The 24,470-nt window shown below is 37.0% G+C and overlaps 1 protein-coding gene across 7 annotated transcripts in view; it reads right to left on the bottom strand.

Annotated features, from left to right (window-relative positions):
- Nucleotides 1-24,470, bottom strand: part of LOC150087109 (protein O-linked-mannose beta-1,2-N-acetylglucosaminyltransferase 1-like) — a 637,681-nt gene that overhangs the window by 7,715 nt on the left and 605,496 nt on the right. For all 7 annotated transcript variants that reach the window (XM_090372960.1, XM_090372959.1, XM_090372965.1 and 4 more), the window contains 2 exons: nucleotides 14,715-14,756; nucleotides 8,115-8,182 (listed from right to left, as the gene is read on the bottom strand). In XM_090372960.1, the coding sequence (XP_090229086.1) occupies nucleotides 8,115-8,182; nucleotides 14,715-14,756 (110 nt within the window). The remainder of the gene's footprint in view (nucleotides 1-8,114; nucleotides 8,183-14,714; nucleotides 14,757-24,470) is intronic.

Here is a 24,470-nt window from a genome sequence, read left to right as displayed (position 1 = left end):
GTCAAAAACAAGGTGGGAATGTCGCCTCGAAAGTGTGAAATCTGTGAGATACCAAGTACCACAATTTTCTCTAGCTTTGAAATACCTTTATGAACATACCAGTGACATGAAAACAAAATCCAATCAATCAAAAATAAACTTACTTCATTTGAATTTTTATTATTTGGTCATTTGGTATGACATACTGAATGAAGTAAATATTGTGAGCAAGATATTTCAAAATTCAAATATAGATATCGGTACTGAAAATTCACATTTAAAAGGCCTTTTAAATTTTTTTGAACAGTATCGTGAATTGGGATTCAAATCTTCTTTAATAACTGCAAAGGAAATAGCTGAAGAATTACAAGTGACATCTGAATTTAAGAATCAAAGAACTGGACGAAAAACAAAGCAATTTTGTTATGAAGGAACCGATCAGCCTATTTTATCAGGCGAAGAATATTTCAGAATTCAATATTTTCTAGTCATAATCGATAGTGCAATTATTTCTTTTATGAAAAGATTCGAAATTTATCACGAACATGAGACATCATATGGTTTTTTTATATAATTCGGATAATATTCAAAAACTGACTGAAAACGATCTTCTTAAATGTTGCAAAGACTTAAATGCGACCTTGCAAGACGATATTGATTGCATTGATTTATTTAATGAAATCAAAATTTGTCGTCGAGTTTTGCCTTCCAGGATCACAATATTACAATATTTACCGAAAAATAATTTATTTGAATTGTATCCAAATTTTGTTACTGTTCTGAAAATTATATTAACCTTACCAATTACCGTCGCATCTGCAGAAAGATCTTTCTCAAGATTGAAAATAATAAAAAAAAAAAAAAATTACTTGAGATCTAGCATTAGTCAAGAACGATTTACCTCCTTAGCCATTTTATCTATCGAATCCGAAATAGCCAAAAAACTAAATTATGATGATATCAACAAATTTGCTATAAAACATGTAAGAAAATGAAACAAAAATCACATATTGTGACCTTATTCGATTAAGTCGCATACCAAATTCTTGTGAACTATCTTGTGAACTCCTCTGATCATTTGGTCGTCCCGGAGTATAAACAGAAAATTTATTTATTTATTTAAATTGCATTTTATAAGTATATGAAGCAATTATTTTTCTTATTTGATTTATTAAAGATTTTTTTGTGATTGAAATGTTAATTTTATTAAAATAATTTAATTATTTATCATTTTCATGTAATCCTTACTAAACCAATTTGTGCAATGTAATAAATATCAAAATGCAATAAATTATTTTGTTGTATGAAATTTGTATCAAGACTCCGCAAGTCAACTTTGCATCGGGCCCCGCTTTTGTTCGGGCCGGCCCTGACCCTGATCAAAAATAACCACTAACTGCACACAGGTCCTAGTACACTTATGTGCATAACAGCATCCTAAGCTGTCCCCACGATGACACCAGTAATGGTGGACATTTTCATTGATTCAACTGCAAAATTTGACAGAGGATCACTGGTTGTTGCTTCTAGAACAATGAATGCTATGCAGTATGCAGACATGCTGGAATGCAGGTCAACAAGAATTTTTCACTTGGGGTCTGGGGGAGATCTTTGGATGCCGATTCTAAATCCACTTTTGATTTGCTTATAGCACATCAGGAGACTGGTGTGCTATAAGCAAATCTGATTCTACCACTCATATCTCTTTAGAAATCCTACATAAGTATAGTTATTATTTATTATATTATTGTTATATTAGTATTGTTTATGTAATTGAATATAGCTACAGTAGAGCATCAGTTATCCGGAATGATTGATGTTAGACCTCTTCCAGAGAGCCAAATTTTCTGAATAATCGAACTGGAAACTTTTCCGGATAATTTTTCCGGTAAGATTAAATAAATTAAATTTATTTAATCTTACCTTACAATTAAATAAAAAAAAATAAGATTAATAAAATTTAAAAAAAAACTAATCTCAGAAAAAAAAACTGTGCAAATGTCATTGGGATGCACAGACAATCTGTGCATCCCAATGACATTTGCACACATAGTAATTGGTGCAGGCATTTCTCAGTAATGCTTTCCATAACAAGCCCGTCTCATTAATGTTATAAACATTTTCTTTCTCGTAATTTGCTTAACTGAAGCAGACTTACTTTTAAAGGACACAGCTGCCAATTCATCTGCAGACAGTTTCTTGCCTTGAATATCTAGTTCATGTATACCGTGTCTCAGTATAAAATTTTTCAGTCAACTTGTCAACCTGTGCTTGCCTTAAAATCTTCATTACCTCTTAATTTTTGATTAAAATCCAATGCTTTTTCATACAACATTGGGCCAGACACTGGTTCACCTAAACTCACTTCTGAAGAAAACAAAAAAAAAATAAATTGCAATCTCTACAGTGGCATTTTCAGGTTTCGACATAGTCTTTTTCCTGCTAGATCCTCCTTCACTATCCATAATCGACGCTTTGGAATTTTTCTTGATGTCGTAAATTGTTGAAGTCCCCACATTAAACTCCTTGGAGAGATTTCCTAAATTTTCACCTTTTCTAATTCTATTAATAATTTCCGTTTTTTGTGGCAATGTTAAAACTATGCGTTTTCTTTTCATTCACATTTTTCCATAAAAAATTGAGAAAAATAATAAATCGCAGTTTTGGGCCGATATTATTCTTACCGAATCTGGAGCTAAACTAATCTGAAATTCACTCATAGTTTCCAAGAAAACCCAGTAGTCTCTGTGATATTTTTCTAAAGCACATTTCTGAAGGTCACATAGAATTCTAGAGGTCACAACCATAAAACAATAAAAACAATTTGCAATTTTCGGTTTATTGGGCTTTTTGTTTGTACAATCTGTTATAAATGGGTAGTAAACTCGATCTTTTGCTTATTATAATCAAAATTCAATTTGCAAAAGTGATCACTATATCCGGCGCTTACCGTACTACCATCAATAAAAAAAAAAAAAAAAAAAGAGGAAAGATCAGCCTTTCAAATTATTCCAGATAACCAACATTCTACTGTATATCTTTAATTATTACATAATAAATACATTTTGTTACATAATTTGATTATGTAATTAAATTGTAATTATGATGATAGTTACACTTTATAATATGAATGTAACTGGATTCTCAGCAAAAGATTGTTTATTTGAATCTGGATTCAGTGGAGAAACCAAACCCTTGTGATGATGGTACCAATTCCTGTACCTCCATAGCAAAGACTAGAATAGCAAAAAAGTAGTCAAGTCTAGTCAAGTCTAAAAGCCATCTATCCTTACTGCACACTCTGTTCATCTAAAGGAGACACTAACATGACTTTAACACTACTAAAAGCAATTCAATACAGCTGTCATCAATGAAATATTTGTGGTGACCTGAAAGACATTAATATGTTAATGGTATGTAAATTGAATCTATTGAATGGCCATTACATCAGATGTTGCCACAAAGAAGCTCAGTGGGCCAGAAACAAGTAGTGAGCAAGTACGTTAGATTAGTGAATCTAATAAACATTTTTTCCTCAACCTCTCCACATTAAACTTGATCTAAGGAAAAGTTTTGTGAAAGTATGATGAATTCAAGAGAATTTCCTTACTTAATTGAGAAATTTTCAAAGGTCAGTGCCACAAAAGTGGAAGTTTTGTGGGGCCTCAAATCAAAGTTTCTGCTGGAAGAAACCATTGAAAAAGACTACCCATGTTTAGTCTCTAGAGCTAAGTTCTGGTCAACCCTTCCCCATCTCTTCCATCATGCAGTATGATTGATGACTTTTGAGGTTATGATGAACATCATGGCGAGATCCAATATTCCTTACATTTTGAGGGTACAGCTCTAAAACGGTGTTCGCAGGCTGGCTGCTAGTTAGTACACCGGACCGAACCTATTGGTAACTCTCTAGAAGGCTTCCGGATCAGCTAGTGTATAATCTTACTACCTCCACTCTGCCAGATAGTGACTGGAGGGAGTCCAAGTAGTGTGTATGCGGGAGGCATTGTCGAGGCCACGTTATGTCAAGGATCTGGGTATATTCTTACCATGTGTAAGCAATATCCAAAAATTTCATTACTTCATACAGCATGTCCCACCCACTTTTTCTTACTATGGAATACACCATGAATTGTCAAACTAATAGAGCAAGCTTATCTGCGAAAAGATCTAAACCTCCCGAAACACTTCCTAATTCATTTCACAAATATACATGGTCTCAATTTTCAATTGCAGTCTGCCAAACCTCATGTACTTTTTCTGACAGAATCTCAGTTATCGGTTGATTCAACTACTGCTCATCTCAGATGCCCAAATTATTTGCTGTATGATTCCTTTTCCCTCAAAGGTGGTACTTGTGCATATGTTCGTTCTGATATTCCCTGGAATTTGGAATCTCCTCTCTTCGATCGTCTCTGGCTTAAAATCTCTCTACCTCATTGTGTCAAATTCATCTGTTTTCTCTACTGTTCTCCCAACACCACTAATCACTTGGAGCTCTTTGACTTCCTCTCTTTCCAACTTGACTTTCTCCAGTCCAACATTCCTAACAGTGAGGTAGTTTTCCTTGATGATTTTAATGTTCACAACTCCAGCTGGCTTCCGTTTTCTAATCACACCGACTCAGCTGGTCGAGATTCTGAGGCTTTTGCAATTACGTCATTGCACAGAACAATCTGTGCAATGATGTTGCGCAGATTGTTCATTTACCTACAAGAATACCGGACAATCCTAATCATACAGCCAACACGTTTGATCTTTTTCTCACAAACAACCCTTCTCAGTACATGGTCGAAGTGAGAGGTCCTTTAGGCACGTCAGATCACAACTTGGTGATTGTCTCTTCTCCAATGGAGCCTTTATCTCATGGCTGTTCCCAACCTCGTGTTGTTTGGCATTACAAGAATGCAAAATGGGATGACCTGCGAGATTTCTTTTCTTCCTTTCCTTGGTCGGATTACTGTTTCAAAACTTCTGATGTCAATGTTTGCTCAGATTGTGTCAGTAAAATTATTCTTGCAGGAATGGAATCCTTTATCCCACACTCCACTTTAAAATCTCGTCCTTTATCTAAACCTTGGTTTTCCAATAAATGTGCTAAGGCTGTTCAAGAGAAGAATGTTGCATATCATAATTGGCTTGTTTCTAATTCTTCAGTTTCATTTTCTGCCTGCACCAAAGCTTGCAACTCTGGACTGATTAAAGCAGTTATTAATCAGTCCAAACTAGAGTTTGAACAGGCTAAGAGTAGAAAACTTGTTTCTTCCCTAATGGTAGCTGAGCATCCTGTTCTCTTGCCAAAACTATTGGCTGCAACTTTTGCCCATCTCTGCTCCCACCTCTGTCCAAACCAGATGGTTCTGTTGTCACTTTAGCCAAGGGAAAAGCTGACCTGCTAGCATCCATTTTTCTTCCAACTCATGTATTAATGATCTTGGTAAAACACCTCCCACCATTCCCAACAAGCTCCATTCAATGCCTCCTGTGGTCTTCCTTCAAAAGGATGTCAGAAGGATTTTGACGATTCTTGATGCGAAGAAAGCTCCAGGTCCCGATGGTATTTCTCCACTTGTTCTCAAAACCTGTGCTCCTGAACTTACTCCTATTCTTTGCCGCCTTTTTTCACTTTCATATTCCAAAGGTGTTTTTAAACCTTCTTGGTTTAAAAACACCTTTGGAATATGAAAATAGCCAGTTCCTAAAAAGGGTGACAAATCCCTCCCATCCAATTATCGTGCCATTGCAATACTTCTACTCTTTCTAAAGTAATGGAGAAATCAATTAACCGCCAACTCTTAAACTACCTAGAAACCTTCCGTCTGATGAACGATCACCAGTATGGATTCCGTCAGTGTTGATCCACTGGTGATATTCTGGCTTATGTTACCCATTTATGGACTAATTCAATGGAAAAGTTCGGTGAAACACCAGTAGTTGCTCTTGACATCTCAGAGGCTTTCGATCGTTTTTGGCTTAAAGGTCTTCTAAAAAAGCTTCCATCTTATGATTTGCCAACTGTGTTTTGTAATTGGTTATCCAGTTTTCTCTCTGATTGCTCACTGAGGGTGATGGTAGATGGCGCTCTGTCTTCTAACTTCTCCACTAATGCCGGTGTCCCCCAAGGTTCAGTTCTTTTCCCCTTGTATACTAATCACCTTCTTCCATTGACTGGAAATCCTATCCATAGTTTTGCTGATGATAGAACATTGCATTCCATTTTCCATTTTGAGAAACCTTTCCCTGCTCAATCAGCTTCAAGTTCTCGAAAATCTGCTGCCAATTCCTTAAATGCCAATCTTCAGATAATTCTCCAGTGGGGCAAAGACAACTTAGTTGATTTCAACCCTTCTAAAGCTCAGTCTTGTCTTCTCGCAAAAAGGATTCTTCTGCTCCTATGCTTATCTTTGGTGACACTTCGATTTCTAGGCAATATAACATATCTCTTTTGGGGATTACCCTGACTTCTAATCTCTCTTGGCACAAGCACATTACAAATATTGCTTCCTCTGCATCTAAAAAACTTGGTTTTCTGTTTCGCTCTTGGCATTATGTTTCTTCCAAACAGCTGCTCACTCTGTATAAATTGCAAATGCGCCTTACCGTGGAATATTGTTCCCACATCTGGGGTGGTGCCCCCAAAACCTCTCTCAGGCTTCTTGATTCCATTCAGAAGAGGGCAATTAGGTTAATTAATGATTCATCTTTAACAGAGTCTTTCACTCGCTGTCTCATACACGTATTGTTTCTGCTGCATGCCTCTTCTACAGATACTTCCATGGGCAGTGTTCTTCTGAATTGGCTTCTATAATTCCCACTCTCTCTTTTAAAATAGTCCAAACACATGCAGCCAACATCCATTTACTGAGCAACTTCAAACTCACAGAACCATCTTTTCATCTCTCTCGTTTATTCATTCAACTGCTGTTTTCTGGAACAACCTTCCTTCATACGTATTTCCTGAAAATTACAGTGTACAGAAGTTCAAGTCCAATGTCAACAAATATCTTCTTTCGTCTTCTCAACCTCCAACCCAAGCACGGTACTAAGTACTATAATACCTCTCGTGTTTGGGGTTTATATAAAAAAAAAAAGGGATAAGGAGGTGTTTATCTCCTTGTATAAGGCCATGATTAGGCTGCATCTTGAGTACTGTGTACAAGCCTGGAGGCATCACTTTAGGAAGGATGTAGAACTGCTGGAAGAAGATCTACATCCTAATAGCTTCAGTTCTGTAAATTGCAGTGCCTCAAGACTAGGCATCCGTGGGGAGATCTGATTGAGGCGTTGAATGGATTGAGTAAGCTTAATGTTAATGGCATTGTTCCACTTGCTGATTGCAGGATAGATGTGCATAAGTTTGCCTTCAGCTAGCAGGTGGCTGATTGTTGGAATGCTTCCATCTGTTGTTGTGGAAGTGTTGAATAAATTCAAGGAACAACTAGACAAATTCTTGGAGAGTACGGATGGGTGAACTGCGTTTTTTTTTTGACTGATGCTATACAAGCTTGCTTTTTTGCATTATTTGCCAATACTGCTACTACTAACTATATGTGCATAACTCGGTTAGAAAAGGGTATTTATATCTTTGATGGAATAATTCTGTTCATCAAATGGTATAAGTCTGTTCTACCCATACTGTGGCAACAATGTAAGGCAGGCTCTTTTCTGTTTTTGCATCACACAATATCATCCTGCACAGCTGGTAGTGAATAGGTTTGAAGACACAGGCACATAAAGCATTGCTGGCCTGCCACAACTTTAACCAAACTGGATTAGAATGTCAGCCTTGGGCCAGGCCAACATACACATAATCAGTAGCCGAACTGACCAAGAAAAACACTGAAATATTTCCTTCCCCGAGTAGACTCTGATACAATGTGCAATAAGGCAAAAGATGGCCAAACATGTTATTAAATATTGTATATAAATATACAATAATATCTTGCAGGTGTTATTACTTTTTTGCATTCTTTGGCTTCACATTACCAAAACACATACTTTCAGCCATAAAGCCTCTAAGACTATGTAACTCCTTTACAAGGCAATCTGGGAAAATATACTGCTAATTTGATAATTAAATATAAATCTGATTATTTCTCTGTGTGTGTATATATATATATATATATTTTACTTACGAGTATGAAGAATTTGGCACTCCTACTACCAACAGATGGTTTCCTTTCATATACAGTCTCCACATACTCTAAAATATTCAAAGGAATTGTTTAGCTTTCTTCATATATATAGATAAGAATTATCCAAATTACATTCATAAAGATCATAAAAATCACAAAATTAAACATTAACTATTTTTCAATACTATTTGGAAGAGAAAATTTATACTGTACTATGCAAGTGGTTATCGGAGCAATATGGCCTTAGTTGTTAATGCTCCTAAAAACCAAATAACAAACAAACAACAAGCAAGTGGTTATATCTTCAGAATTTATTATTATCTGCTTAAGTTTTTTTATTAGTGTGATCTCTCTCTCTCTCTCTCTCTCTCTCTCTCTCTCTCTCTCTCTCTCTCTTTCTTTTTACTTGACACCTGTCTAGTCCACATTTACCATAAGGTAATCAGAACACACGCTGAAGGCAGGGCTATCATTTGGTGTCTGTAATCCTAGATAATCTTCATTCCGAATATAGCTTCCAAAAGGAACACAATAGACTGTCCACCTCTGAAGCTAATCAGCTCCTAATGAAATAACAAAACAATAAAAAAAAGGACACAATCAATCAAGAACTTTCTTGATTATGCACTGGTCATATGAGCCTGTGAGCAAACTCTCTCTATTCATTATTCAAAGTTGCCTACACAACAGTAATTTGACCATTTTGGGTATCCCCAAAATGGTCAAATGACTCAAATCAGATCTACTAATAGACTACATAACCTGCAATGTTGAGTCAGTTTGGTGTGACATAGTGCTGGGAAAGCAAAAATGAGAGTAGGAGTGTGTTATAGGCCTAATGACTCTAATGAACACAACAAACAATTGCACAGAGAAATAGAATGGGCTGCCAATTCAGATTGTGTTATAATGGGGGATTTTAACTTCTTAGATATTGACTGGAACTTGTGAATTGGTCACTCGCACACTAGCAAGACTTTTGAGGATTTATTGGATGATTGTTTTCTACAGCAGTATGAACGAGAGGCAACCAGAGAGGGTAATACTTTTGATCTGATTATCAGCAGTGATCCTTCGTCCATTAAGAATCTGCAAGAAAAATACACACTGGGTGGCAGCGATCACAGTGTAATAATGTAGAATTTAATTAAAGACATAACTACTATAAAGGAAAGGGCTTTTGCTTTCATAAGGGTGACTACACAGGATTCAGACAATTTTTAAACTGTGTGCAATGGGATCAACTGACGATGTTACCAACAGCAAATTCTAAGTGGGAAGCATTCAAGGAATTAATCGTGTCATGTTGGTAAGGTGAACTTCGTTCCCCTTACCAACAAGACTGGTGAGGGGAACAAAGGGATCCTCTTACTAAGAAAGGCTTCAGTTCTGGAGACTAGGCACCTGTGAGGTGATCTGATTGAGGTGTATAAGGCCTTGAATGGGTTGAGCACACTGAATTCTGATGGGGTTCTTCCGCTTGTTCAGATTATGAACCTGAGGGGACATAAATTTAAATTGAGGAAAGACAGTTGTAGAATAGATGTGCAGAAATTTGCCTTTAACCAACATGTGGTTAATTGGTGGAACAAACTGAATGGTCTCTCACACACTAGCAATATTCGTGAATTTATTGGACTTCTTTCTACAGCAGTATTTTAGAGAGGCAACAAGAAGAAGCAATATTCTCGATCTTATTATCAGCTGATTTTTCATACATTAAGAATCTTCTGGTATAAGACCCACTGGGTGGCAGTAATCACAGTTTCCTGAAGCTTTTCATATCAACTAAAAGTGCTATTCAAAGGCTCAAATGAATTGCAGACAAGAACAATTCATGAATGCATATAAAGTATTAGGTGATACAGGAGTCTATGGAAGATATAAACTAGTCTACAATCAAGTCATAAAGGAAGTTAGGGCCCATTCAGTGCACTGTTTTCTATATTTATTGATGAAGATATATCGGGCTTAATGTCTAAGTTTGCAGATGATGATGATACAAAGGTTGGCAGGGCAGTTAATGATAGTAATCAAGGTATATTACTGCAACAAGATCTATAAAGATTAGGTAGATGGGGTGAGAAAAGGCAATTCAAATTCAACATTGACAAACACAAGGTTCTGCAGATGAGTAGCAATCAATTAACATATTAATTGTGTGGTATTACACTCAGGGTAGCGGAAAATGAAAAATACCTGGGGGTAAATGTGCAGTCTGATATGAAGTTCTCTGAGCAATGCAGACAGGTTACCAGAACAGATAATGGAGTTTTGTCAATGATATACAGGAACTCCACTAGCAGGGATAATCCCACTGTATTAGGCAATGGTTAGGCCACATCTTGAATACTGCATAGTGGTTTGCAAGCCTCATTTAGGAAAGATGCAGATCTGCTGGAACAGGTGCAGAGAAGGGCAAAAATTGTTAAAGGGAACAAAAGGGTGGTCTTACCAAGACAGGCTTCAGTTCTGAAAATTGCAGGGGCCAGAGAATAGGCACTTGCATGGTGATCTGATTGAAGTGTTTAAGGTTTTGAATCGATGCTATCAATACTGATAGCATCCTTTCTTTTGCTCAGACTACATGTGGGCATAAATTCAACTTGAAGAAGGATGGACGGATGCAGGATAGATGTGCAGAGATTTGTCTACTTCAGCCAGTGGGTGGGTAATTGTTGGAACAAACTTCCGTCTGTTGTAGAAGTGAGTAGTCTGAATAAATTCAAGGAAGAACCAGATAAATTATTGGAGGAGGAGATGGGCAGGTGAAGTTTTTTTTTTGGCTGATTCTTAAGTTTGCATTCTTGCATCTTTTGCCACTACTAATACTAAAAACATGAATCAAAAACCAGAAGTAAAGTAACATAAGCCAGAAGAATTAAGATTCAAAAAGATGGTAATCTGGTTCTATGCATAACATCATATTTACTTTCATTAAGCCAAAATTGCCAAATTCAGTAAAAGTAGGTTACCTAAATCATCATCTCTTACCCTACATTCCAAATCCCGTAATTATTACCAATGTCTAAAATTTCCCCACTTATGCCAAGGCTATGCCATATGTCAAATGGTGGATTAAAAAGTCATATCCAAACAGAATACACTGCATCATAACCTCTCTGCTCTAACTGCAAGAGTAATGATCCAGCTCTTTCTAATGCACATGACTTATGGAAGTTAGGGGGAAAAATACAGAAATATATCTCAACCCCAGGGGCTCACATCTGGTGAGTATGGGCTTGGCACACCCAGAGTCCTGGTTATCATCATTCTTCTCTTTCTTGATGATTCCTTTCTACTTTTGACTCTCTCTCTCGCTCTCTCTCTCAGGGTAACTCAAATTTTTTTTTGCTGATGCAGCATAAGCTTCAGGCTTCCTTGCACCATATGGCTAATAATAATAATAAAACTGAAAGGTAAGTGACAAAGTGACATACCAAGAGGTGAGAAAGCAAGTGAAGTTAATCATAGCAAAATGTATGCCTTAACTACTCAAAACTACAAGTCTGTAACGATTCAGACAGAGGTGACAGTTCCCTTGAGCACATTATTAGAAGAATGGGCTATATCAGTGTTTTCAATCCATTATCCATCTTCCAAGTCATGTCTAGTAGTCCAAGTAGTAACACTTCGATCACAGTAATAATAACAACAGTCTTGCAAATAATAAAGCACTAGAAGGATCACACAATCCAGATGCTGTTGGAGCACACTAATCATGCAAAACCAATCTGAACGTAGACAATAGCAACCGAGATGGAACCACGTTAGATCTTCATGCAGAACATAGGAACTAAATGTTCTCTAGACTTAACCAAGGTTAGAAAATGAGCCTGTACAAAAAAAAAAAAAAAAACCTGTCCATAAAAACAGACTGACTCATCTTCCTCCTTGAAAACAAAATAATGCAAAAAAATCGTACACAGGAATTGTGGATGATTATGCAGCAAAATTAGGGCCGCCGTAGCCTAGTGGTCAGGCGCGCGGGTGCATAAGTACACGTGCCTTGAGTGACCGGGGTTCAAGCCCGTGACTGCTGAATATGGTGCTGTTTCTTGTATTCTGTCTATCTTGTTAACTCCTCTGACTGTTTGGTTGTCCCGGAGTATAAACAGAAAATTTTATTTAATATTGAAGGCATCTATGATCTCCAGATATGGACCCACAGCAATCTTACAAGAGACTCACCTCACTCCTTAGGTGACTCCTAAAATCAAAAGCTATATTATGCATTAAAGAGATAGAGGCGCCTTCGTAGCCAGGTGGGCAGGAGCAGCAGTGCGTAGCACATGCTTCTTGATTAGACCGGGGTTCAAGCCCGTGACCATCAAATACGGAGGATGCAGAAAGGTCAGGGAATGACCACCACATATCCCCGGAACAATATGGCCTTAGTTGCTAATGCTCCTAAAAACCAAATAACAAACAACAACAAACAAACAAAGAGATAGAAATGCATCCTCCTCTACTCATGGAGGTGTGGTGATTGTAGTGTGCAAACGAGTTCCATCCAGACAGATTCCTCTTCAAACATCCCTGGACACAGCTGCTGATTGCATTAGACTGGGAATTGCATTAACTATTCTATATATCTTTCTTTAAACTACACCTGAAGGACTTATAATACTACTACCATAACCCTTCTGCTTATTAGGTGACTTTAATGCACACTGCCCATTATGGGGGTTCACCCACTTATATACGCTTCTCGACAGATTCCATCATGGCTATTAATCTTTCTATATGCCCTCCTGCTTTATACTCAAGCACAGAGTGCGGCAATGCTAAATGCTCTCTTGGCAGCGAATATTTTTTACTCTGTAATTACAAACAGCAATATCATCACACAGAGAAAACTGAAAAACCTGGAAATTCTCCAAAACAGACTGGTAAAAATAACAATTAAATTTTACAGAATTGAAAAAAATGTGACCAAATACGTAACTAAGGAAATACGAGTAGCTACCAAGACATATAATGGAAAAACAAACATGTTAATCACTGGTGGAATGATTTGTGCAATAAAGTCAAACAAGAACAGAACAGAGCCTGGAACTTATTTTGCAACTACCCCACAACAGCAAACCTCATTAATTATAAAAGACTGAAAGCCAAGGCAAGTAAGCAAAAAAGGAAACATGGTTGCACTTTGCCTCTACCATTACAAAAGATTCAAATACCAGATTAACTTGGAAAAGAATCAAACAGTTAAATGGCAAATATCTGTCATCATCCAGACCAATTCTCAGTTGGAATTGGCAAAATATATCCCCCACCTTGAGATAACATATCATTCTATACCATATCAGAAGTAACAGCATAACCAGATTATTCTTTTCATATCAAAATGCTAGTTGAGCAATATAAAATAAAAATGAACAGCAATTTATCTCTAGATTATAATTAGTCTTTCACAATAACTGAACTTAGGCAGTCTTTAACCACAACATCCAAATAGTGCTGCAAGTTCAGATGAAATATATAAAATTATGTTACATCTAAATGATGTAACATAATTTTATATATTTCATTTATGTTATATATAATATGTTACATCTAATAATCTTAAATTCGTTGATTTTTTTTTTTTTTTTTTTCATAATCGAATACTATCAAAAAGCTCATATCTTTCATTCTTTTATCAAGAAAGTATCCTATAAAGGTCAGTTCTTAGTGCCATGTTTTCTATTCAAGTAAATAATATGATATAAGATATTCCACTGTTGAAACATATCTATATGCAGATATTTCACAATCTCACATCATTTGCGAAATATGCACACTACAGGAAGACAACTTCAGACTTCAATAAACAGAATAGCATTTTGGATGACATGCAATGGCTTCTCAAAAATCCAAGGCTATTTGCTCTGTAAGAATCATGGCATGCATCCTGAATGTGAACTATGGTTGAAAACTTAACCAATTCCAGTTACCAATTGTATCAAATTTCTAGACCTAATACTAGATAATAAGCTCACTTTTGTTGCACCATTATACATTTACATATGTTATGTTTTAAAAACTAAACATCCTTAAAAGCATCTCTGAACAAATGTGGGGTGCTTAACAATACACCCTCTTACCTCTGTATCATGAACAAATCAGTTCCCATTTAGATTATGGAGCTCCTGTTTATGATTCAGCTAGACAAAGCATTCAATACTGCCTTGAGAATTGTTTTGGGAGTATTTTGAACATCTCCAGTACAAGGCGTCTATACAGAAGCAAATGAACTGTCACTACATCTCAGGAGGAGAACACTAATGCAGAAATATGTGACTGAAATTCTGAGTACAAAATTAATAAAAAATTTGTGAAAAATAAAATTTTCCTTCATTATTTTGAAAAAACCTGACAACAGAAAAAAATGGAAAAAATCATTTTTAAAATCAGCATTAGAAAATGATTCAGAAAAAAAGCTTTCATGAGAAAATGAAATTTCTTGCAAATGCAGAATAGTGTTATTCATTTCATAATTACAAGACTATTTGGCTATTTATTTTATAACCACAGAGCTTTTGCTATGTTAAATAAACTGAAGTTTTAAATTTAAAAAATTTATTAAAATAAAATTGTAAAAATATTCATACAGACCTTGTGGTATCCTCTTGCATCTAAATCCCAGATTTTAAAACACTATGAGTAAGATAGAAAAATTAACAAAATTTGATATTTTCTGAAACACAAGATCATGAAACAAAAAAAAATATATTATTAGCATTGACAAAATAGTCAAGGAAGCAAACCCATACAGCATCAAAAAAAAAAAGAAAATAAAAAAAAAAGTTTAATCCACTTCATTTGCCCATTCTTCTTCTAATAATAATTTGTCCAAAATCTTAAAATTTTTTGACTTACTTTCATAAAACTAAGTGTAAGTTTATTTCAACAATCAATTATTCTCTGTTTGAATGTGAATGTCTGTATTTTTCTATTCTGCAACTGTTTTCTTAATTTAAATGTATGTCCTCTTGGGTTTTTCATTATAGTAAGAATTTAGATAAGATGTCAGCAGTATATGAGAGTACATATAACATATTTTGGGAATTAATTGCAGCTGATTCCATAACTGAGACTGTGTTGAAAAGACCTACATAAACTTTATTTATTGATATAATATTAGATATAATAACAGATTATTAACAGATACTAACAGATTAACAGATACCATTCTACATGGTATCTGTTAATTTTAATCAAAGTTGGAAGTATTAATTAGTTGCACAATCGTAGATATGAGATCAACACACTAAGTAGCAAACCTAGTTTGCTCATTACTATGTATATAAAGAGGCGTTTGCTGGAAATTACTTGATTTTATATAAAGTATATTCCATACATTTTAAGATGTGTTAATTGCTACATTTTTCATATGCATCCTAATGTGCTGGCCCGAGAAAGAGAGATATTTTGGACAAAGTTTACGGAATAGAATTTTCTCAGCATGGTCTATGCTTGTTAAGAAAAGGGACTGTTTTTACAGTGATGAGATTTCTTGAATAGAAGGGGTATAGGAATATTTGCTGACAATATCAAGGCAGTGTTAGGTGGGTTGGAAAACTGCTAGCTTTAGAGGATATACAAACTAATATATTAACAGCAGTTGCAGGCAGAGGTGAAAGTGATTCTTGCACTGCTTTTATTGGGACATGCAGAAGACTGGAAAGTGAGGAGTTGGAGATTACAAAGTCTGCTGGGGATTACAAGACCTGGTCTTGAGACAAACATGGGCTATGTTAAAATTACAAATAGCATAAATAGGTGCAGGTATATTTGCATGTACATTAATACTAAGAGTATAGCAAAACAAATCTGAAGTACTGAACATGGACACTGTAGAGTTAATGGAGTCATGATCATGCAGACATAAGGGATGCAAAATTTGAATATAGAAAATACAATTTATATAGAAAGGAGAGGAGTGAGAGGGGGGGGGAGTTATGTTTGTTTGTTTGTTTGTTTGTTTTGGTGTTTAGGAGCATTAGCAACTAAGGCCATATTGCTCCGGGAAATGCGGTGGTCATTCCCTGACCTTTCCGCATCTTCCGTATTTGGTGGTGACAGGCTCGAACCCCGGTCTAATCAAGAAGCGTGTGCTACGCACTGCTGCTCCTTCCCACCTGGCTACGGAGGCGCTGGGGGAGTTATGCTTTTGGCTAAGAAACACTTAGAGCCTAAGGCAGTGTACTCAGTTTACATTGGTGGCTAGTGCACTGTTGAGATAGTCTGGTATGATACAAACACTGGGAAAACAAAATAAGTGAAAGTGTCTTATAAGCCAAATGATGTACATTGAGTACAAATAAGTACAATGAGCAACTATACAGACAAACTGACTGTGCCAATAAATCAGAATGTCTTATGTTGGATTTTAACTTTTCAGATACTCATTGGAAATTGTGGGTTGGTCACCCACACATTATCGAGAGTGTGGATTTATTGGATGACTGTTTTCTTCACCAGCATGTTAGAGAGGGCAATGGCAGAAAGCAATATTTGTTATCTGATTATCAGCAGTAATTCTTCATGCATTAAAAATATCCATGTAAAGGATTATCACTATATATTGAAGAGGAAGCTACTTAAAGATATAACCATTATGAAGGGTAAAGGGAAGGGATTCTAATTCATAAAGGTGACACCGTGGTTGTTGACAATTTTCAAATTCCCTCCAGTAAGACCAACTGATAATGTTACAATGCAAATTCTAAATGGTAAGCTTTCAGGAAAGTAATCAGAGAAGCTACTAGGCTTTTCCAACCAACTAAGAGATATTCTTCCAGGTTTAGATCTAAAAGAATGTCAGATGAAATAATAAGACTAGTGATAAAGAAAATAAGTTCAGGGATGATTATAAATTAGTAGGAGAGAAAGAAAAAATTAAGTACAAACTAGTCTGAAAATATATCACTAATAGGGTTAGGCAAGCTAATATGGATTATGCAAGTCTTTAGCTAATAATGCAAAGAATTCTTCGCATAGACGGGCTGCAAGAGTAGCTCATGGTGTATTGTCAATGATATATAGGAATTTTTCTAGCAGGGATAAGGAGGTGATTATTCCCTTGTATAAGGCAATGGTCAGGCCACACCTAGAGTACTGTATACAGGTCTGGAGGCCTCATTTCAAGAAGGATGTAGAGCTGCTGGAACAAGTACAGAGAAGGGCAACAAGATTAGTGAATGGAACAAAGGGGTGCTCTTACGAAGAAAGGCTTAAGTTTTGCAAATTACAGTGTCTGGAGACTAGGCACCAGCGAGGTGATCTGATAGAGGTGTATAAAGCCTTGAATGGTTTGAGCATACTCAATGCTGATGGGATTCTTCCTCTTGCTCAGAATAATCACCTGAGAGGGCATAAATTCAAATTGAGGAAAGACAGATGTAGGATAGACGTGCGAAAATTTGCCTTTAGCCAGCGGGTGGTTGGTTGGTGGAACAGACTTCCATCCCTTGTCGTGGAAGTTGATAGCCTAAATAAGTTTAAGGCTCAGCTGGACAGGTATTTTGAACGAACAGAGGGGTGAAGTAGTGGTTTTTTTTTTTTTTTTTTGGCTGATGCTGCATAAGCTTGCTTTCTTGCATCAAATGCCTCTACTAATGCTAATGTTAACACTAAAAGAAAAGGGATAAACCACATTGGCTGAATAGGTATGAATGGCAAATGATTCTCTTTAGGTTGCTGACAAACTGAATAAATATTTTGAATCTACACTCAGGGTACCTACCTACCCACTGAAGATAGGCCAAATAGCCTTGAAACGGTACCATCTGGGTGGTGGTGGTGCTATCCACCAAGAATAAGTAACAATAGTCTTCTCCATTAGTGAAGCATTACTTATTCGAGACAGTGCAATATCATAACTCATTGTGAATGTATTTACAATATGAGATACACCTAAACAATGCCATTTTCAGCTATTTTAGAGTTTGCTGAGTAGTAGTAGTAGTGGCATGTGATGCAAGAAAGCAACTGGAAAAAAAAAAAAAAAAAATCACACCATTCCCTCCAAATGCCTGTCCAGTTCCTCCTTAAATTTATTCAACCTATCAACTTCCACAGCGACAGATGGAAGTTTGTTCCAGCAATTAACCACCTGCTGGCTAAAGGCAAATTTACCCACATCTATTCTACATCTCTCCTTTCTTAATTTGAATTTATGCCCCCTTAGGTTCGTAATCTGAACACGTGGAAGCATCCCATCAGAATTCAGCGTGCTCAACCCATTCAAGGCTAACATGATGCCATTGCACAAACTTGTACATTGAAAACAGGAGTTATAACATGGAGCTAAAGGTAAATATGGCACTAGCAGTTTATGGGATTTATCCAACTATAATAAGGGGGGGGGGAGGTACTAAAGAGGTAAGCAAACTTTTGTCATAATTATGAGAGCATCTTTCGATTCAGAGAAAATTATGGAGTCACTGGTTAATGAAGTAATGCAAGATGTCTAGACAAGAATGGAGTAATACTGCAGTCCCAACATGGATTTGTTAAGGGATGATCTTGTTTGACCAATGTGATTGATACTGTACTTCTGTAACAAAGGAACTGCATACAGAAAATAATTTTGACATCATATACTTGGAATGAGAAAAGCTTTTGATACCCACATGAAAGACTGCTGTACAAATTGAAGCAGTGTGGCATTAGGGACAAGTTACTGCTATGGACAGAAGAATGGTTGATCGGGAGAAGACAGAGATGGTTCTTATCAATGGGCACTGTTCTTGTTGGACTAATATTATTTGTGCAGTGTTCCTAGGTTCTCTGCTGTTGTTTTCAATATTGATATCAGCTTAATGTCTATGTTTGCAGAAGATACAAAAGTTGGCAGGGTGGTTAATGACAGTAGTCAGGGTATGCTAGAGTTGAGTAGCATACCCTGAAATGTATCCTCTTCAGGTTGCTGAAATGATTACAAAGAAGAGCAATGAGGTTAGTAAAGGGAAGAAAAGAGTACCCTTACTACGAAAAACTTCATTCGTGCAAGTGTCCGGAAAAAGGGTGGCTGCAATGAGATCTGAATGAACAGTTTAGGGTTTGAATGCACTGAATACCAAATCCATGAGCTGAATAGATTGTGTAGAAGCTATATATCTGAGTCAGCTAAAATAAACTTGGTGTGTTGAGTAAGCTAACTGTTGATAGCATTACATTACTCTTAACTTGTTTAAATATAAGATTGATATCATACCTTTATTGTAGGAAATCTTAACCCGACGCTCACATCAAACTAATCCGATTAATGTAATATAAAATCTTTAAGTATTAAAATCTTAAAAACCACGAACATATCCCTATTGAAGGATTGTTGAACGATATGATATGATATTATATAAAAAACTAAACATCTCTTCAATTCACATAGTCTGCCAGCTGCCACCAAGGAAGAGCCAAGCACAGCCGATGTACATCCACTTACCCCAAACTAAACCCATTAGCATTGATAGACCAGAAAGAGTCTGTACTTGTTAACAGAAGGGAATACTTCTACAGGGATGGGATACACTTAAATAGAAAGGATGCAAGAATATTTTCTGATGCTATCGAGGCAGTGTTAGGTGGGTCGGAAAACTGCTAGCTTGCGGGGATACAAGGACTAATAGATTAACAGTAGCCACTGGCAGAGGTGAAAGTGATTCTTGTACTGCTTCTACTGGAATGAGCAGAAGCCTGGAAAACAAGATGCAGGATATTTCAGAGACTGCTGGGAGTCATTGCGGTACAAGTAAACAAATGGGTTGTGTTAGGGTAGCTAAGAAAAAGAACAGGTGAATGTATACTTGCATGTACACCAATGCTAGGAATTTGGTAAATAAATTTGATGAATTTTGAGGGATTGCTCAAAGCATCAAAGGCAGATATTGTTGGGATATCAGAGACGTGGTGTCACACAGATATAAGGAATGCAGAACTGGAATTTGGGGAGTACAACATCTACAGAAAGGATAGACAGGATAGGAAGGGAGGAGGGGTTATGCTATTAGTTAACAAACACATAAAATCCAAGGAAGTGAAGCCAGTCGACATTGCTGGACAGTGCAGTGTCGAGTCAGTTTGGTGTGACAAGCATTGGGAGATCAAAATTGAGAGTAGGAGTGTGCTATAGGCCTAACGACTCTGATGAGTATAATAAGAAACTGAACAGGGAAATAGAGTGGGCCAGTAAATCAGAGAGTCTTATAATGGGGGATTTTAATTTCCCAGATATTGACTGGAATTTGTGGGTTGGTCACTCACACACTAGCAAGGCTTTTGTGGATTTATTGGATGATTGTTTTCTACATCAGCATGTTCGGGAGGCAACTACAGGGAGTAATATTCTTGATCTGATTATCAGTAGCGATTCTTCATACATTAAGAATCTGCAGATAGAGGAACCACTAGATGGCAATGATCACAGTGTGCTGAAGTGGGATTTACTCAAAGAGGTAACTACCATCGGGGTAAAGGGAAGGGTTATTGCTTTCGTAAAGGCGACTATGATGGTCTGAGACAGTATTTAAATTCTATACAGTGGGACGAACTGATGATGTTACCAACAGCAAATTCAAAATGAGAAGCATTCAAAGAACTTATCTTGGAAACTACTAGGCTTTCCATACCAACTAAGAAATATTGTTCAAGGTTTAGGCCTAAATGGATGTCAGATGAACTAATGAGACATATGGCAGAGAAGAAAAATGCATGGGATACATATAAATTAACACGTGAGACAGAAGCCTATGATAGATATAAGTTGATCTGTAACCAAGTTACAAAGGAGGTTAGGCAGGCGAAGGCAGATTATGAGAAATCTTTAGTGAGGGATGCAAAGAAAAACAGCAAAGAGTTCTTTACTTATGTAAACTCTAGAAGGAAGGGGATGAATCAGATTGGTCCACTTGATGTCGATGGTTCAACTGTTGATGATTCTGCTCAGGTAGCTAACAAACTAAATGAATATTTTGTATCGACATTCACGCATGAGGAGTTATTCAGCAAGGTGGAATGCCAGAGGTGTATTCAACTCTGGCAGAAAACTAGATAATCTTGTAATAACTGAGAGTAAAGTGGAGGAGAAATTGTTGAAGATAAACACAAGAAAAGGCACCTGGGGTGGATGGGATCTATCCAGTTATATTAAAGGAGGCAGCAAAGGAAGTAAGCAAACCTTTAGCCATAATTATGAGAGCTTCCTTGGACTCAGGGGAGGTACCCACAGACTGGAGATGTGCAAATGTGACCCCAATTCACAAAGGAGGATCAAAGGCTGACACAAGTAATTATAGACCTGTGAGTTTAACTTCTGTTCCAGGAAAAATAATGGAGGCACTAGTTAAAGAAGCACTGCAGGATCACTTAGACAAGACTTCAGTTATAGCTCGGACACAGCATGGTTTTGTTAGGGGAAAGTCTTGCCTGACCAATTTGATTGGACACTACGATGAAGTCACAAAGGAACTGGATGCAGGGAATAACTTTGATATTATATACTTGGATCTTAGAAAGGCTTTTGATACTGTTGCACATGGAAGACTGCTGCACAAATTGGAGCAGTGTGGCATTGGAGGCAAATTGCTGCTGTGGATAAAGGGGTGGCTGAGGGGGAGAAGACAAGAGTGGTAATCAATGGACACTGCTCGTCGTGGACTAATGTTATTAGTGGAGTCCCTCAGGGCTCAGTGTTGGGTCCATTATTGTTTTCTGTATTTATAAATGATATTGATGATGGTATATCAAGCTTATGGTCGAAGTTTGCAGACGATGCAAAGGTAGGCAGGGTTGTCAAGGACACTACTGACACTATGCTGCTGCAACAGGATCTGGAAAGGTTGAGCAGATGGGCTGAGAGGTGGCAAATGAAGTTTAACATTGACAAATGTAAAGTACTACACACGGGAAACAGCAACCCCAGAGCAACGTATCAACTCTGTGGTACTACACTGACAGTGGTAGAGAATGAAAGGGACCTGGGGGTGGTTGTGCAGGCAGATATGAAGTTCTCTGAGCAGTGCAGACGGGCTGCAAGAGTAGCTCATGGTGTATTGTCAATGATATATAGGAATTTTTCTAGCAGGGATAAGGAGGTGATTATTCCCTTGTATAAGGCAATGGTCAGGCCACACCTAGAGTACTGTATACAGGTCTGGAGGCCTCATTTCAAGAAGGATGTAGAGCTGCTGGAACGAGTACAGAGAAGGGCAACAAGATTAGTGAATGGAACAAAGGGGTGCTCTTACGAAGAAAGGCTTAAGTTTTGCAAATTACAGTGTCTGGAGACTAGGCACCAGCGAGGTGATCTGATAGAGGTGTATAAAGCCTTGAATGGTTTGAGCATGCTCAAAGCTGATGGGATTCTTCCTCTCGCTCAGAATAATCACCTGAGAGGGCATAAATTCAAATTGAGGAAAGACAGATGTAGGATAGACGTGCGGAAATTTGCCTTTAGCCAGCGGGTGGTTGGTTGGTGGAACAGACTTCCATCCCTTGTCATGGAAGTTGATAGCCTAAATAAGTTTAAGGCTCAGCTGGACAGGTATTTTGAACGAACAGAGGGGTGAAGTGGAAGTGGTTTTTTTTTTTTTTTTTGGCTGATGCTGCATAAGCTTGCTTTCTTGCATCAAATGCCTCTACTAATGCTAATGCTAATGCTAATGACGTTTTCCCACTTAATGTTTTTTAAATATAGAACTTCTTTATTTTTATATTAAAAAAAAATATAAATCAATAAAAACATTTTGGTAATTGAACAAGTAAGCTTTCCTGCATAAAAAGCGCATGATAAAGAATACATAGTGTATTATTATAATGACATTTTCCCCCACTTAATGTTTTTTAAATATAGAAATTCTTTATTTTTATATTAAAAAAATATAAAACAATATAAACATTTTGGTAATTGAACAAGTTAGTGCATAACATCATTTTAGTTCATAGTAAACCACCAAAGTAGATGAAATGGCATCGTTTTTTATATCTCATATTGTGAATGCCTTTGCAACAAGTTGCCCTGATATTTCACTATTTTACTTATTCCCAATGTTACTTATTCTCAGCGGATATCACCACCCAGGGGTGGTGGTGGTGGTATCTGCTGAGAATAAGCAGCATTAGTCTTCTCAGTGGCGAAGCATTGCTTACTGGAGGTAATGCAATATCATGGGCAACATGTTGTGAAGGCATTCAAAATATGAGGTATAAAAAATGATGCCATTTCACCTACTTCAGTGATTTTGAAAATTATCAGTGATTCGAGGAGTTAGGATAGGGGAAAGTTGGCACACAATCAACTCAGGTAATGATATGGGCAAAACTACACTTGCACCCTCCCTCTTAGGGTAATTAATGGTTGGGAAGCTGTAAAGGTAAAATCCATCAACATTCTAGGACCTTATTGAGAAAACATTTTTACCAATAACTCCAACTACACTGGATCACAAACTAGCTAAAAGAAAGGAGTCTGAGAGTTGTCAAATGGTTAGTCTTCAGAGTAGACTGGTGTAACAAGTGCAGTCTCTTAAGGTTTGGTATTGGTCGCTCCTTAATTTCTAATTTTCATAAATGCTTTGATGAAATGTATCCAAGAGAAACAATAAAAAGTTTGCCAATCATTTAAAGGCTGGCCCATTGTTGTTTTCTATATTTATTAATGATAGCAATGAAGGCATATCAGGCTTAATGTACACTTTTGCAGATGATATATTGCCATAGGTTGGCAGGCTAATGACAGTAATGAATGTATGCTGCTGCAACAAGGTCTAGAAAAATTAAGCAGATAGGCTGAGAAATGATAAATGCAAGTTAATGCATATGGGTAGTAATACCAAAGTAACATATCAACTGTGTGATACTACAGTCATGGTAGATAGTGGAAAATGAAAAGGACCTGGGGTTAGTTTTGCAGTCACATATGAAGTTCTCTGAGCAGTACAAACAGGCTGCCAGGACAGCTATGTAATTCTATCAATGATATACAGGAATTTTGCTAGAAGAGATAAGGAAGTAATTATCCTATGGTATAAGGCAATGGTCATGCTACATCTTGAGTACTGCATACAGATTTGGAGGCCTCATTTTAGGAAGGATGTGGAGCTGCTGGAATGGGTACAGAGAAGGGCAAGCCTGGTGAGAGGAACAAAAGGGTTCTCTTACCTAGAAATGCTTCAGTTCTGCAAATTGCAGAGGCTGGAGACTAGGCACCTGTGAAGTGATCTGATTGAGTGTTTACGGTTTTGAGCGGATTGGGCAAGCTCAATGCTGATGGGATTCTAGCTCTCGCTCAGACTATGCAAATGAGGAAGAATTTATTCAAATTGAGGAAGGATGGTTGCAGAATACATGTGCAATGTTTGCCTTTAGCCA

Source organism: Mastigoproctus giganteus, chromosome 4, assembly GCF_048544385.1.
Source record: "Mastigoproctus giganteus isolate SK-2022 chromosome 4, ASM4854438v1, whole genome shotgun sequence".
Taxonomy (NCBI): Eukaryota; Metazoa; Arthropoda; class Arachnida; order Uropygi; family Thelyphonidae; genus Mastigoproctus; species Mastigoproctus giganteus.
The sequence above is the reverse complement of the archived record's forward strand: the minus strand, read 5'-3'. Positions and strand labels throughout refer to the sequence as shown.